The sequence below is a fragment of the Ranitomeya variabilis genome, chromosome 4 (assembly GCF_051348905.1).
Source record: "Ranitomeya variabilis isolate aRanVar5 chromosome 4, aRanVar5.hap1, whole genome shotgun sequence".
Classification (NCBI taxonomy): Eukaryota; Metazoa; Chordata; class Amphibia; order Anura; family Dendrobatidae; genus Ranitomeya; species Ranitomeya variabilis.
Window position 1 is genome coordinate 64,071,447 of NC_135235.1, and position 16,200 is coordinate 64,087,646.

The 16,200-nt window shown below is 46.2% G+C and overlaps 1 protein-coding gene across 11 annotated transcripts in view; it reads right to left on the reverse strand.

Moving 5' to 3' along the window:
- Positions 1-16,200, reverse strand: part of BTRC (beta-transducin repeat containing E3 ubiquitin protein ligase) — a 344,864-nt gene that overhangs the window by 24,540 nt on the left and 304,124 nt on the right. For all 11 annotated transcript variants that reach the window (XM_077258617.1, XM_077258618.1, XM_077258621.1 and 8 more), the window contains 2 exons: positions 15,187-15,305; positions 481-591 (listed from right to left, as the gene is read on the reverse strand). In XM_077258617.1, coding sequence (XP_077114732.1) covers positions 481-591; positions 15,187-15,305 — 230 coding nt within the window. The remainder of the gene's footprint in view (positions 1-480; positions 592-15,186; positions 15,306-16,200) is intronic.

Sequence of the window (16,200 nt, forward strand, 5' to 3'; positions counted from 1 at the left end):
ATGGAGGACTATGTGGAGCCCATTATACTGTATAAAGGACTATGTGGGGACCATTATTCTGTATGGAGGACCAAACGAGGCCCAATATTATGTATGGAAAACTATGTGTAGCCCATTATACTGTATGGAGCACTATGTGGGTAAATTATTCTGTATGGAGGACTATGTGGAGCCAGTTATAACTTATGGAGGACTATGTGGGAAACACTATTCTGTATGGAAGTTTTCCATTTTGGCCTTTTGTGTGTTTGAGTTTGACATCCCTGAAATCGAGCATCTCTTGGAGAAGAACCCCTCATCTAGCATGTGTTCCATACACTGTACTTTAGGTTTTTTTACGGGACCACCTCTTTAGAAGACCATTCTTTAATGCTAATTTTGCATGATTGACCAAATGATTGTTCTTGGCAAGTAAAGTGAACATGATCTCTAGATATATGGCAGTGCTCCTGCTACTGAAGAATAAAAGGTCAGACGTACCCGTCATACGCTCCGCTAACTATCCTCTTGTTGTCAAAGCGAATACATCGGACCAGCTCTTCATGTCCTTCCAGAACTCGTAAGCACGCTCCGCATTCAATATCCCATAACCTGGAAAGAAACAGACTCTGTGCTTAATAAAAAAAATCCCGTCTAATCTTCTATACCAATCGCTACACCTGTTTCCGATAAAGGAAAGGGTCAGCAGGACCATGTTAGTAGCAGACGTTAACCATTCTTATTACGTGAGGGGCCATTTCTGCCGTATTACACCATATACATAAATATATCGCATTACATATCCGGATCTGGTTCCTGAGCAACAGCCTGTATTATACTCCAGAGCAGCATTCAGTATTTAGCTGGTTGATATTGGAAAGTCAGAAATCCGGTTAACGGCCTACCACGCAGGGCTATATAGAGCAAAGTCCAGCTTAGGGAAAGCTGTGGACTGCCCTTGTAAGTGTGGGAGCTTTGGGGCTTCCAGGGCTATTTTACTGACCCACAAGGCTCAACAGGGTCGATGTTCCTGCTTTTACCCATTTGCAGACCTGATGAGGATGGTGTCTTTGGATATACAGGATGAGGCATCTTCCACTTCACCCATTTCCTTTTTTTGTTCCATTTGACATGGTGTTCTAAGTATATTTGTCTCCATATGATAAATGCTCTGTTCGTGACCACAGTCATTTTGAGGCAGAGTTTCAATCCACAGGTCTATTTTCTCTATTAATGGCTCGTCCACCACTGTGGCTGTCTATTCATGTACATTACCTTGCATAACAAAGGTGTTTTCCTTTTATACTACCCTGTATGTGATTTTATACTTTTAGATTATAAGTTAAGTTTTACTATTCTCACCTTGCTACTATAGCATTGGTGGCACGACCAAAGCCCCGGCCAACCATGACGTGCCAATGGCCGCTTCGTGCTTGGCGTTTCAGCCGAATGTGGCCAACTGCTCCTCCAGCCCTGCCCTTAAAAGGGGTATTCCCATCTCCAAAACCCTATCCCAATACGTAATAGGCTTGATAATAATAATAGCAAATACCTCCAATTAGAAATGTAGTATAGTTTTTCTGATTTGTCAAGTCTCTTTCCTAATGTGCAGGCATTGCAGGACCTTAGGTATCTATGGTTATGGCTACTAGCAACTAGTTAGCTGTCACTATATCAGTGGTCGTGGATACCTAAGGTCCTGCAATGCCTGCACATGAGGAAAGACATAGCGAATCAGAAAAACTATTCTACATTTCTCATTGAAAGTATTTGCTAATATTATTATTACACCTACTACATATAGGGATAGGATCTTGGACATGGAGTACCCCTTTAAAAGCTATGAAGGCTTTCAGTGAGTGGCAAGCGCCTGCATTTAAGGGACTGTGAGCACAGAATTGTTCAGACCAAGTACTCTGTGCATCATGGCGAGGCCAATCATTAATACACACCTTCCCATCTGCTTGTTTTCCCTCTATCTCGGTGCATCAAGGCCCCACCATGGAGCACCAAACACCTGTGCTTAGTTTGAACAGTCATTCTGTGCCGACAGACTCCCCTCTTCAATAATAAGGGCCTTTTGTACTGGGAAGGTGATACTTTGGTGCATTTACACGCAGGGGTAATGCTGCAGCGGTCTGTGCCGCTGAGACCTTCCCACCGTTTCCCAGCACAATCACTTAATCTTGCGGGGAAATGGCTGCTTCCTCAGCAAAACTCCACAAGCATTACGATCGACTTGCAGGTGAAAAAAATGGGTTCCCCGCAGGATTGGCAACTGAGCAGGGAACCAGGAGAAAGATCACGACGGCACAGGTCTGAACGCGGCCTTAGACGCACCTTAACAAGTGCCGTTCAACTGTTTACACAGGCACGACAAAACGATCACTAGTACCATTACTCTGTCCCCAGAGCACACGCTCTCTTCACGTGGGGCGATGTCCAGCCTAAAACAATAAGGCTAAGTTCACACTGGGTGTTTTTGCAGCATTTTGTGTTGCTTTTTTATGCAAATTTCCAATGCATTTAACAGTACCAGCCAAGTCTATGAGATTTAAGAAATCTCGTGCACACAGCTTGAGTTTGATTTTTTTGTCATCAGGATTTTGTGCTTTGCATGGCTTTTTGGAAATAGAGCATGTCATTTCTTTCAGTGGGTGGTGAGAAAAAGCTCCAAAAAGGCAGGTATCAGGTTTTGCTACGTTTGAGACAAAACCTCATTCTATAGAAAAGGACTTTTTTTTACAACACTAAATTTTACCAGCATGCACAAGAGACAAATCTAGGAGAAAAAAGGAGAAAAGGGAGCCAGAAATCTAATATATAAAGCTGAATGTGTGTATGTATGTATGTGTGTATGTCCGGGATTGGCATCTGAACCGTCGCAGCTACAGCCACAAAATTTTGCACAGTCACACGTCTGGACCCCGAGAGCATCAAAGCTATATTGTGAGGTGAAATTTTAACCCCGCGCTTTCCAAGTCACCAAACAATTTTGCCCCTATCTACATAATGGGGAAAAAATGAAAGGAAAAGTGTTGGAGGCAAATTAACAGCTGCCAGATGTGAACAAGGGGGACTTAAAGAATGAGAGCGATGGCGCCAAAGAGTATATACTGTACAGTTGCTAAGGTGGGGCCCCGACATGGGATAATCACCACACCACCAAGGGGATATGAACACACACACAAAATGCGCCACACACTACCACCATGTTAGGGCATGTTAGGTTAGGCTATGGGTTGAACTAGATGGACTTACAGTCTTCCTTCAACCTTAATAACTATGTAACTATGTACTATGTAACTATGTAACGTGCTCGAACACATATACCACCCTCAGCGCACATTTCACCACACATACACCAACCTCGCCACATAAAAGTTGACACACAAAAGTCGCCGCTCAAAACTCGCCACGCGCAAAACTCTCCACATGCAAAACTCGCCACACGTGCAAAACTCACCTCATGGAAAACGCGCCACACGCAAAACTTGCACACGCGGAAAAATTGCCACATGCACAAAAGTTGCAACACATGCAAAAGTTGCCATGCACAAAACTTGCACATACTCAAAAGGCACCACACATAAAAATCGCCACGCGCAAAACTCGCCATGCGCAAAACTTGCTGCACACAACTTGCTACACTAACCTGTCACATGCAACTCGACACACAAAAAATTGCTACACGCATGTCGCCACACAAAACTCATCTCACAAAAGTCGCTACATGCATGTCGCCACACGCAACTCAACACACACAACTTGACACACGAAACTCGCCCTAAAACACACACAAGTCTGGTATTATCCTTCAAAAATAAAAATCTGATTAATAAGCTGACAAACTACAAGAGCAACAAATGTACCATATAGGAATCTGGCAGCTGTCAGTCACATGACCAGTCTATTATGTGTATGTGTGAGCTAATATATACTGCCAGGGGGTGGGCTTACTGTGGGCTGGGGATTTATCAGGCTGCCAATTTAGCTTACAAATACTGAGGTAAAAATACTGACCAAATAACGTGTGAACGAGGTCTAATAAAGGAGGAGATGACACACAGGTATATACTACACAGGAGGAGATGACACACAGGTATATACTATATGCAGGAGGAGATGACACACAGATATATACTATATACAGGAGAGATGACACACAGGTATATACTATTTACAGGGGAGATGACACACAGGTATATACTATATAGAGGAGGAGATGACATACAGATATATACTATATACAGGAGGAGATGACACACAGGTATATACTATTTACAGGGGAGATGACACACAGGTATATACTATATGCAGGAGGAGATGACACACAGATATATACTATATACAGGAGAGATGAAACACAGGTATATACTATATAGAGGAGGAGATGACATACAGGTACATACTACATACAGCAGGAGATGACATACAGGTATATACTATATACAGAAGGAGATGACACACAGGTATATACTATATACAGGAGCAGATTACCTACAGGTATATAGTATATACAGGAGGAGATGACATACAGGTATATGCTATGTATAGGAGGAGATGACATACAGGTATATACTATATACAGGAGGAGATGACACAGATATATACTATATATAGGTGAGATGACACACAGGTATATACTATATACAGGAGGAGATGACACACAGGTATATACTATTTACAGGGGAGATGACACAGGTATATACTATATGCAGGAGGAGATGACACACAGATATATACTATACAGGAGAGATGACACACAGGTATATACTATATAGAGGAGAAGATGACATACAGGTACATACTACATACAGCAGGAGATGACATACAGGTATATACTATATACAGAAGGAGATGACACACAGGTATATACTATATACAGGAGCAGATTACCTACAGGTATATAGTATATATAGGAGGAGATGACATACAGGTATATGCTATGTATAGGAGGAGATGACATACAGGTATATACTATATACAGGAGGAGATGACACACAGATATATACTATATATAGGTGAGATGACACACAGGTATATACTATATACAGGAGGAGATTACATACAGGTATATACTATATACAGGGGAGATGACACAGCAGGTATATACTATATACAGGAGATGACATACAGGTGTATACTATATATAAGGGAGATGACAAACATGTATATACTGAGGTGAAAATGAGAGGTGTGAGGTGAAAATGAAAAGGTGTGAGTGCAAAATGAGAGGAGTGAGGGAAAATAGTGGAGTGATCGGAAAATGACAGATGTGGAGGTCGAAATGACAAGTGTTAGGGGGGAATGAGAGGAGTGAGGGGGAAAGTGAGAGGAGTGAGGGGGAAAATGAGAGGTGTGAGGGGGAAAATGAGGTGTGAGGGGGAAAATGAGAGATGTGAGGGGGAAAATGAGAGATGTGAGGGGGAAAATGAAAGATGTGATGGGGAAAATGAGATGCGTGATGGGAAAATAAGAGAAGTGAGGTGCTATAACTAACCACAGATATTTACTATGCCCAGGCAACGCCGGGCTCTTCAGCTAGCTTAGATTTACAATCTCCATGCTTTTCTCATGGTCAACTTTATGTGGCCTGTTCAAGAGTTGGAACAGCCAAAAATCTGTTTGTCTTTGCACCTGAAGGAAAAACTAAGAATGTCATTTAACAAAAGGCTCTCGAATAAGTAGTAGAAGATTACTTCACATTACTTGGCCAATTTAGTTAAATCTGTGTGGAATATCTCTGGTGTTGAAATATATGTTGTAAAATGCTTCTATTAGCTTAGTTTTTGCCTTTTAATAATTACATTTCTATCTATTTGTTTTGTGTTTTTTTTGTGCAGAATACATTTTTGTTAACACATTCTATTTTGCTAACAGCAGTTGTTACCCCGGGCGAAGCCGGGTAGTACAGCTAGTATAAATATATAAATGAAAAAGTCTTTATTTTTACAAAATATTAAAATCAGGACATAAATTACTGTAACAGGTGTACCACAGCAAAGTAAAGTCAGGAATATGCTTACCCATGCAACAAGGGGGGAGGAAAAGGGGTCCCGCCGGTGGAAAGACCCCGACACACGTTTCGCAGAGCTCACACGCCGCTTCCTCAAGGGGATATCATATATCATATCCCCTTGAGGAAGCGGCGTGTGAGCGCTGCGAAACGTGCGTTGAGGTCTTTCCACCGGCGGGACCCCTTTTCCTCCCCCCTTGTTGCATGGGTAAGCATATTCCTGACTTTACTATTGCTGTGCCTTGGGTCATTGCTATAATTAATTAGTGCACTTGCTACAGATTGTCTGTTGTAATTGACACAGCGGTTACCCTTCTCTTTGCTTCCTATGCAGTTATTATCTTGTGCTATATGGTGTTCACTATCTACCTTGGATTATTCCCTATAGCGGCTGCTGTATGGTGGATATTGTCCATAACTATTTATACAACCATCTCCTATAGCGCTGGGGTTCTGAGGGTTAGGGTTTGTTTTTCTTCCCCCGCTATGTGTTGCTGTGGTATACCTGTTACAGTAATTTATGTCCTGATTTTAATATTTTGTAAAAATAAAGACTTTTTCATTTATATATTTATATTTCTGGCTCCTTTTTCTCCTTTTTTCTGATATTCAATGCTTGGAGCGGTGATTTGAATAATCCGGGTTATTACTCTACCCACACTAGTGCTTCTTCCCGGATTAGCTTATTATGTATTCGGATTTCTGGTTATTATTAAGAGACCAATCTAGTAGCAAAAAACGCACAAAAACCCCCAAGGAAATTATTCTTTTTTTCTGCAGCTTCTTTCCTGCCAAGAGATCAGGATTTGCTGCAGAAAAAAAAAAATGCTGAAAAAATGCCTAGTGTGAACTTAGCCTTATGGTATTTTTTGGCCGCCATAAATAACCCAATCGTCTGATGAATGAGCAAAAGAAGATCATCTACTAATCGAAATGCACCGATACTCTCCTGCCGCCATGGCCGGTCATCTACCATGTGATGAGCTGGGTCTCCGCTTGCAGGACGGGGGCCACAACTACAGGTTCCTGCAATAAAGTACTATCAAGTTCCTTCCTTTGTATCAGTCTTCTGATGTGCTCGTCAGGAGGAAAACGACTCCCATCCTGCAGCTCAGAGTAGTTAAACATTTCTAGCCGTTAATCAGCAGAAAGAGCTCATCATGTTGTGCGCGTCTCCGGTAATCCGTCCTTTGTAAGCCGGCCGTGCTCTGAGCGGAATTACACGCAGACATAAAAGTGGCTGTTCATTTTGGAGCGGTTATAAAGCGGCTGACTTCCATATTGTTATTTAGGGCTGAATATCCATGCAGAATCTGCCGTTCATCACCGAGCACAATCCACTGCCGCCTCACTGTTCATTACTGACTGCCGAGTTTCTCTTCGCTTAGATATTGAGTATGAAATAACGGCTCCCTAAAGAAACGCATTGGCCGCTTCCCAGGAAAAGCTCAAAACTTTTTTTTTTCCGTTCCTGCTGTGTTATTAATAATTGGATATAACTCCCACTGTTGACAAAAGTAGGATATAAAATCTTTATTTTACGGCAACATGGGACTAAAAGGCCTGGAAAGAAGTAAAAAGAGCAAGGAGATATACAAGGTATCCTATATACTGCCGCCTGGCGGAGACCGAGACGTCCATCTAAGAAGAACAGAATACAAGTGTCTCCCGAAATCCGCCTCTTGGATGGTAGGTAGGCTCAGTGCGAACGTGTAGTCTATCAATAGGGGTCCAACAGCAGCTCCGCCTGGATGTAAACATGGCACTGACCTGCTCAGCTCCATTAGTTGTGTCGGGTACAACAGAACATCTATTATTCTCCTGAGATGCTCTGCAGTACTTGGCAGTGGCTACTACACAATGAACGGAGCTCTGCGAAATCAGCTTCATTCAATGCTTACATCAGCTGATCAGTGGGAGTGCTGGGTATCGGGCCTCCAAAGATCGATGAAAAGAGATCATCAATGTATCTTGTGACCCCTTTAAAGTGAATCTCGCAGAAAAATAACCCCACCCTCCCAAACCGCATATATTTCTTTAAAATGTAAATCTATAGACACATTTACATCTTCTATCTGTTGCTGCATTTCCAAGCAATTGGCATTTTCATGCATATGGAAAAGAGGCGTTAAGTGCTCAAACTAAAGGGATTGAGGCTGGGCAAGGATACAACCTTGGGAGGTGGTGGCTCCTTAAATGCTCTGCGACACCCAGAGCACTTAATACCTCATTCGCATATTAATAAAACACCAATTATTTGGAAATGCAGCAACAGATAGATGTCGTCGATGAATTTACTTTTTAAAAAACCTGAAAGCCCACGTATGCAGTTTGGGAAGGAGAGTTGATTGTACTGACAGAATCCCTTTTAGATTACCAGTGACAGAGAAGAGGGCTATCTATATACAAAGAAGAGGGCTGGCTTAGATGCAGACTTGCATTAATCTTCTTGCTTTGCTGTATTACGCTTTTACTAGCAGCAGATATTAGAAGAAAAGTTGCCTTTAGATGAAGGTTGCATAGATGTATGTGTATTTCATGTGCAATCTATACAATTTATTCTGATTGTACACTAAAGCAATGGAAGGATAGATGCACACGTTCAGTATTTGAAGCAGAAAAATCTGATGCAAATACTGGAGCACGGGCAAGAAAAACGTGGCATAAAATACACATTTTTTGAGTGTGTTTTTTTCCTTTTCATTTGAATGGCTGAAAAATGCAGCAAAAAAGCTGATAGAATTGACATGCTGCAGATCTGAAACTGCGGCAAATCTGTAAGTACAAAAAATAAAGGCTTCTTTTTGTGCAGTAAAGACAGGTGGAAAAAAAACCACGGTAAAAACCTCAATGTGTGAACATACACTAAGAATCGAGGGAATAGGGCTGTGCTGCACGCTCCCTGCGCCACGGGTGGCTGTGTAGTTGGACCCTCATAGATCATAAAGTGATGGCCAATCGCTTCACTATGCCCTATATTGCTGGTAAATGCAATGAAAAAAAGAGGGATTTTTGGTTCTTACCATAAAATCTCTTTCTTGGAACCTTCATTGGGAGACACAGGTAACCATAGGTGTATGCTGCTGTCGCTAGGAGGCTGACACTATGCAAATAAAGAAAGATAACTCCTCCCCGGCAGTATACACCCTCCGACAGGCACTAGGCACCTCAGTTGGTGCAAAAGCAGTAGTGGGAACAAGTATAAACAAACTCAACCTATGTACCAACCCACAACAATGACACGTTGGCCAATACGGTACAACATAAAGGGAGGGTGCTGTGTCCCCCAATGAAGGCTCCAAGAAAGAGATTTTACGGTAAGAACCAAAAATCCCTCTTTCTTTCTCGCTTCATTGGAGGACACAGGTAACCATGGGACGTCCAAAAGCAGTCCCAAGGGAGGGATAGTCTGAGAAAAAAAAAGGACTTAGGTCGGCCGGTGAGAAACCGCCGCCTGCAGTATCTTCCTACCCAGGCCTGCATACGCAGAAGCCTGAGTGTGCACCTTGTAGAACTTCACAAAGGTGTGGATGGAGGACCACGTTGCGGCCTTGCAAACCTGCAAGGCCGAAGCTTGGTGACGAACTGCCCAGGAAGCTCCCAGAGCCCGGGTAGAGTGAGCCCTTACCCCCGGGGAAGGTTGCTTGTTTTGAACACGGTATGCCTCCAGAACTGCCGAAGAAATCCACCGAGCAATTGTGGACTTAGAGGCTGGGAGCCCCTTCCGACGACTTTCCGAGACGACAAACAGAGGATCGGACCGATTAAAAGGAGCAGTTCTGGCAAGATAAGACTCAGATAGCCCTGACCACATCCAAATTGTGGAGAGATTTCTCCAGAGGATGAGCAGGGGAAGGGCACAAAGAAGGGAGGACGATGTCCTCATTGATGTGAAACGCCGAAAATACCTTCGGAAGAAAGGAAGGAACAGGTCGAAGAACAACTTTATCCTAGTGTATGACCAGGGAGAGCAACAGGACAATGCCGCCAACTCGGAAACTCTCCTAATCGAGGTGATGGCGACCAAGAAAGCCACTTTCCAGGAAAGGAGGGAAAGAGAAATGTCCCGATTCGGTTCAAAGGGCGCACACTAGAGGGCACCGAGTACAAGGTTGAGGTCCCAGGGATCAACCAGAGGATGGTAAGAAGGTGCTATATGAGCAACCCCCTGAAGGAAGGTTCTCACCTGGGGAAAAGAAGCTTTGAAAGAATTGACAAAGCCAACACCTGACCCTTCAACGTGCTCAGGGAAAGGCTGGAATCGAGACCCCGATTGAAGAAAACCAAGCACTGAAGGAAGGGAGAAGACCATAGGAGACAGATTGTTGTCGTCGCACCATTGGTAAAAGGTCTTCCAACATCTATGGTAGATACGGGAAGAAGCCGGTTTCCTAGCCCTTATCATGGTCTGTATAACACGTTGAGAAAAACCTGCGTCCTTCAGGACCGCGGCCTCAACGGCCATACCATTAAATTCAGAGACCGAGAATTCAGGTGGAAGAGGGGACCTTGCGATAGAAGATCCGGACGGTCTGGAAGCCTCCAAGGGACGTCCGACAACATGTTAACAAGTTCCGCATACCAGGCCCTGCGGGGCCAGTCTGGCACTACTAAGAGAACCGGAACCCCCCTGACTATCTTTTTTACGACTCTTGGGAGCAGGGGAAGAGGATGGAACAGATAAGGCATCTGGAACTGGGCCCACGAGATCACGAGGGCATTGCAGCCGACGGCCAGCGGATCCCGAGATCTGGATACGTAGTGGGGAACCTTGTGCTTTGATCGGGAGGCCATTAGGTCGACGTCTGGCACGCCCCACCTTTGGCAAATCTGGTCGAAGACGGAGGGGAGAAGAGCCCACTCGCCTGACATGAGACCCGGACGGCTGAGGAAGTCGGCTTCCCAATTGTCCAGCCCTGGGAGGTGTACGGCTGATGTGGAGGGCACGTGGCTCTCTGCCCACCGTAAGATTTTTGCCACCTCCGTCATGACTTGCTTGCTGCGAGTCCCTCCCTGGTGGTTTATGTAAGCCACAGCCGTGGCATTGTCTAACTGAATGCGAACCGGTTTTCCCGAGAGGAAGCACTGCCAGAGGAGGAGGGCTTGGAAAATAGCTCTGATCTCCAAGAGATTGATCGGGAGACAAGCCTCTTGAGCAGTCCAGCGACCATGGGCTGTGACGTGGAGAAAGACCGCACCCCACCCCTGAAGACTGGCGTCGGTGGTGATGACCTGCCAGCGGAGGGGAAGAAATGACCTCCCACGCAGAATGGAGGAGGATAGCGTCCACCAAGTGAGAGACTGTGAGAGGAAGGAGAGTAGGGCGGTCTAAGCAAAGTGGACTCCTGTCCCAAACAGACAGGAGGGCCAACTGGAGAGGGCCAGAGTGGAACTGAGCATAAGGGACCGCTTCCATGGAAGCGACCATCTTTCCCAGAACCCTCATGCCAAGCCGAAGAGGTAGAGGGGTAGGATGCTTTAGGGCTTTGATGCCCCTCCGAAGGGAAAGGAACTTCTCCCTTGGGAGGGAGACCTGGGCCTGAATGGTGTTGAATTCCATGCCTAGGAATTGTAGACGCTTGTTCAGTATCAAGGAGGATTTCGGTTTGTTGACAACCCAACCGAGGCGGGTTAGCGTGTCCAGAGTGATCTGGAGGCTTTGACTGCAGTCCCGGTGAGATGGACCTTTTTCGAGGAGGTGGTCGAGATAGGGGATTATGAGAATCCCCTTGGAACGAAGGATGGCCATTACCACCGCCATTACCTTCGTAAAGACTCTGGGAGCGAACGCCAGGCCCAAAAGGGAGAGCCGTAACTTGGAAGTGTTGATCCTGGATCGCAAAACGAATGAACTTTTGGTGCTGAACACAAATCGGAATGTGTAGGTATGCCAAGAATGTCCACCGAGCACAGAAATTCTCCCCGTTCCATGGAAGCAATCACCGAGCGCAGAGATTCCATCTTGAAGGGCCTAATCTGGAGGTGGCGGTTCAACTGTTTGAGATCCAAAATCGGGCGAAGGGAGCCGTCTTTTTTTGGAACTACAAATAGGTTGGAATAAAAACCGGAAAACCGCTGGCTGGAAGGAACTAGGTCGATTACCCCTGAGGCGAGGAGGGCATCGATGGCCTGAAGGAGCCCTGGGAGGGCTGTTTGGGTTGGCGAGAGAGGAAGAAACGCCTTCCTGGGGGTCAAGAAATTTCTATTTTGTAGCCTGATGTAACGATTTCCCTGACCCAGGCATCGTCGACCACCGACAACCAAGCCTCTGTGAACAGAAGAAGCCTGCCTCACACCCTGGAAAGAGTTCCAGGTGGGGGTGACCCGTCATTTTGAAGAAAATCTGTGGTCGCGAGAACCGGAAGACTTGGAGGAGCGGGTTTTAGCTCTCCAGTGAGGGGTAGGCCGGAAGGAAGGCTTCCTTCGTTCCCTTTGGGAGGAAGACCGGTCATGCTGAGAGGCACCGCCCGATGAGGCGAAGGAGCGAAAAGGGCGAAAGGATTGGGGTCCCTTTCTATTGAAGGGACGTCTAGGCCTACATTGCGGCAGAGAAGTGCTCTTACCGCCAGTGGCATCCAAAATCACTTGGTCTAGCTGTGCGCCAAAGAGCCTGGATCCTTGGAAAGGCAGACCTGTGTGAGATTTTTTGGAAGCGGGATAAGCGTTACACGCTTTAAGCCAAAGGACAAGGCGAATGGCAACAATATTGCTGTTTGCCCTTGCGGAGCAAGCAGCTGCAACCAGAGAAGCATTCAAGAGGTATTTCCCAGGCAAATAAATCTGATCTGCTAAGTCTGCTTGCTCCTGGGCGGGAGCCGAAGCTACAATGCCTCTGCGTAGGGTCTTGGCCCAGGCCGACACCGCTTTCACCACCCAAGAAAAGGCGAAATTGGGACACAGAGAGGCGCCAGAAGCCTCAAGGCTGATTTGGTTAACGCCTCAATCTGCCTGTCCGTGGGGTCCTTTAGAGACGCCGCGTCAGGAATGGACAGCACTGTATGGGAGGATAATCTAGAGACGGGCGGATCTACTTTAGGTGATTCGGACCATTTGCTAACAAGGTCTGAAGCAAAGGGGTATAATATGTCCAAACGTTTCCTTCCTGGAAAATGTTTACCAGGATGTTCCTCGTGTCTAGACGTAGTGTTGTCAAATTCCTTGTGATTGGGAAAAACTCTGGAGGGACGCTTCTTTCGTTTGAAAGAAATGGAAATATCCTGAGAAGCTGCCTCTTCCTCCTTAAGCTCAAGCATTTGAATAATGTCTGAGATAAGGCTGTCAACATATCCTGAGTTGCAGAAGTCTGATCTGCATCTGAGTCAGAATCTGACAGAGGATACAACTGATCGGACGACCGCCTGCGATGAGGGGGAACGGGTGGAGAGTGATATTCCGGCTGACGCAGTTGGATCCAGAGATGTAGATGAAGAACTGGACAGAAACCGCTTTCTGGTTCTTTTGTCAAGTCTGCCCCTGTGAGGGTCTTGGACAGGTGCGAGCGAATCACTGTGTGAAGCGTTTGTGGCACTGGTGGCAGTAGTCAGCAGTGGAATACATTCTAGTACCTGAACCAGGGACTGAGATACTTTAGTCAAGTCAGAGACTGACTGAGACATCGCAACATCCCACTCCAGAGGAGGGGGGGGTGCACTCATCCCGAACATTAGGGGCCTCCTGAGGGACAGACACGATGGAAGGACTGCAGGACGTGAAAAAGGGTGACGGCAGGCCTGAAGCCCACTTATTCTTACAGCGGGCACAAGCGTAGTGAATTACCGTAGGGATATAGCCGGGGGCCCCTGCAGGGTTGGGCATAGGTAGAGAGTGAAAAGACACCTGAAGCAAGATGCCAGCAGACGATGCTGCTTAGGGAGATACCAGCCGGGTAAGGAGAATAGCAAAAGTCTACAGACCTGGCGAACAGCGCAGTTGTGGAAAAGGAAACTGTGTCCTCCAACTAGGCGAATTCTTTCTGGGCACGCGACGCACCGGAGGTAACTGGCCGGGAGAACGCGGGCTGCAAGGACCTGCTCGTGCAGAGAGCATGCCAAGGAGAAGGGCGTGGCCGGCCGAGAAGAAACCAAGGGCCTGATAGGCTAATACCAGCGCTGGGCAGCAAGAGAGGCGTGTCCAGCACTGGAAGCATCAGGAAATGATCGGGCACGGCCTCCCGGGGCGAAAAACGTGTGCTGAGACATAAAAAACGGTGCGAAGATTTAAAATAAGGGAGCGCCCGTTGGCCTCAGAATCCCCTAGTGCTGTACCCAGTATGGAGCGCCCGTGCAGTGGCGAGTGCTGCAGGAAGGAGCGCTGCGGCATAGATAAAGCTAAGTGCCCCTGACATGTAGCGCCGATGCAGGGACTGAGTGGGGGGGTGGGAGACTGAAGATCTTCTACCTGATTTTGTCGTGGTCGAGGAGAACGTCAGGAGCCCTTGGATAGTAGGAAGGGTCATGGGTGAGGGGATCCTCCTTCCCACGCCATGCCACGGAGTAGAAGACGGCGTCAACCCCTTAAAAGGGGGGAGGTCACCGAAAGTGACCACCGTCTTCCTCTCAGCCCGCTCCGAGGAGAGAGATGAGGAGGGGACAGGGCAAGGACTGGCCACAAAGATAGTCACCCCGAAGCACCCATAAGGGTGACAGGGGACGAGTCCTGCCCAGCGGGTCCGAGAGGGTGCGATGTGGGTGATACCACACTGCTCTATCGGTCGCTTAATGTGGGGAAAACAGGGTGAGAGAACTGCACCCTGTTACCCTGAAGAAAGCATCTGAAAAAGAAAGGGGAGAAGATTAATAACACACACAAAACCCTGTAAGGAAAAAATAAAGCGAACCTGGTGCTAGATCCAGGTTCGCCTCCAACAGACACTAAGCAAAAACGGAGTTGCCTGGTGCCTGTCGGAGGGTGTATACTGCCGGGGAGGGGTTATCCTTTCTTTATTTGCATAGTGTCAGCCTCCTAGTGACAGCAGCATACACCCATGGTTACCTGTGTCCCCCCAATGAAGCGAGAAAGAAAAGTGCACTGCAGGTAAGATATCAAAAATATGGCAGAAAGGTATGGCGCTTTATTAACACATGTCACATATGGAGACATACACGTGTGTGCCTTCACAGGTGAATATTGGCCAACGACCCCGAAAACTAACCCTCTGCTTATTGGGGTAAGTACTAGGACATGCGTACCTGATGGTGTTATCAGAGGAGCCGCTCACCACGAGTCTATCTCGGTACTGTAGACAAGCAATCCCACGTTTATGACCATTCAAGGTACGTACAAATTCACATGTGCTCGTGTTCCACACCTAGAAACCAAAAAACAAAAACCCTGAAGCTTCATAATCCTATAATATAACACATAGAGCCACATTACAACAAAAACAAATACCGTACTCAAAATGCATCAAACCTACATAATATGTTCTATCACCATACCCTGTACGCCTACACTTCCAATAGTCCTTTAAGTGTGTAACCCCATTACTGATAAAACACTTCCACCTACAGACAAAAAGTCAGGAAATTTACCCCCTAGAGTATTTCTACACCAAGTTTTTGAAAATTTAGGTTCTAACAGTTTTCTGATGGTCACTACAGACAATGGACTCCATTACATCCCCTTAAAGGCAATCTGTCAGCAGGTTTTTGTTACTCCATCTGAGAGCAGCATGATGTAGGGTTAGAGACCCTGATTCCAGTAATCTCTCACTGTCACCCACAGGGGTGTGATAACTTGGAAAGAGGGTTGACTAGTCTGGAGTAACTAACGCCCCATTCACTAGACAAAGCCCTCACTAGAATAGGAAACGGGGGCAATAGAAACGCTAACATTAAGCTGAAGAACATTGTACAGGGCTGGTTAGGCAGGGAAAGGAGCCATATGTATGAGAATGCTGCTGGGATGGGGGGCATGGGGGACCTGACGGGTTCACTTTCAGGGTTCTTGTGCTCCTCCAACGCTGCCTAGAAGGAGTACTGAAGAGCACAGAGTTCAGGGCTCAACTACGACGTAAGTGGTCAATCATTGGGAGCGGACCACCTACTCGGCAAGAAGGATGCCAGGAAAGAGGCACTGCAGAAAAGTATCTTGAGAATCCTCCTTTTAATAGAAACTATGGAGTCTGGCAATGCTGCATGAGAGAACTATAAAGGAAGAAAAGAAGGAAAATCATCTTACAAATGCAGTGTAGTAGAAATAGT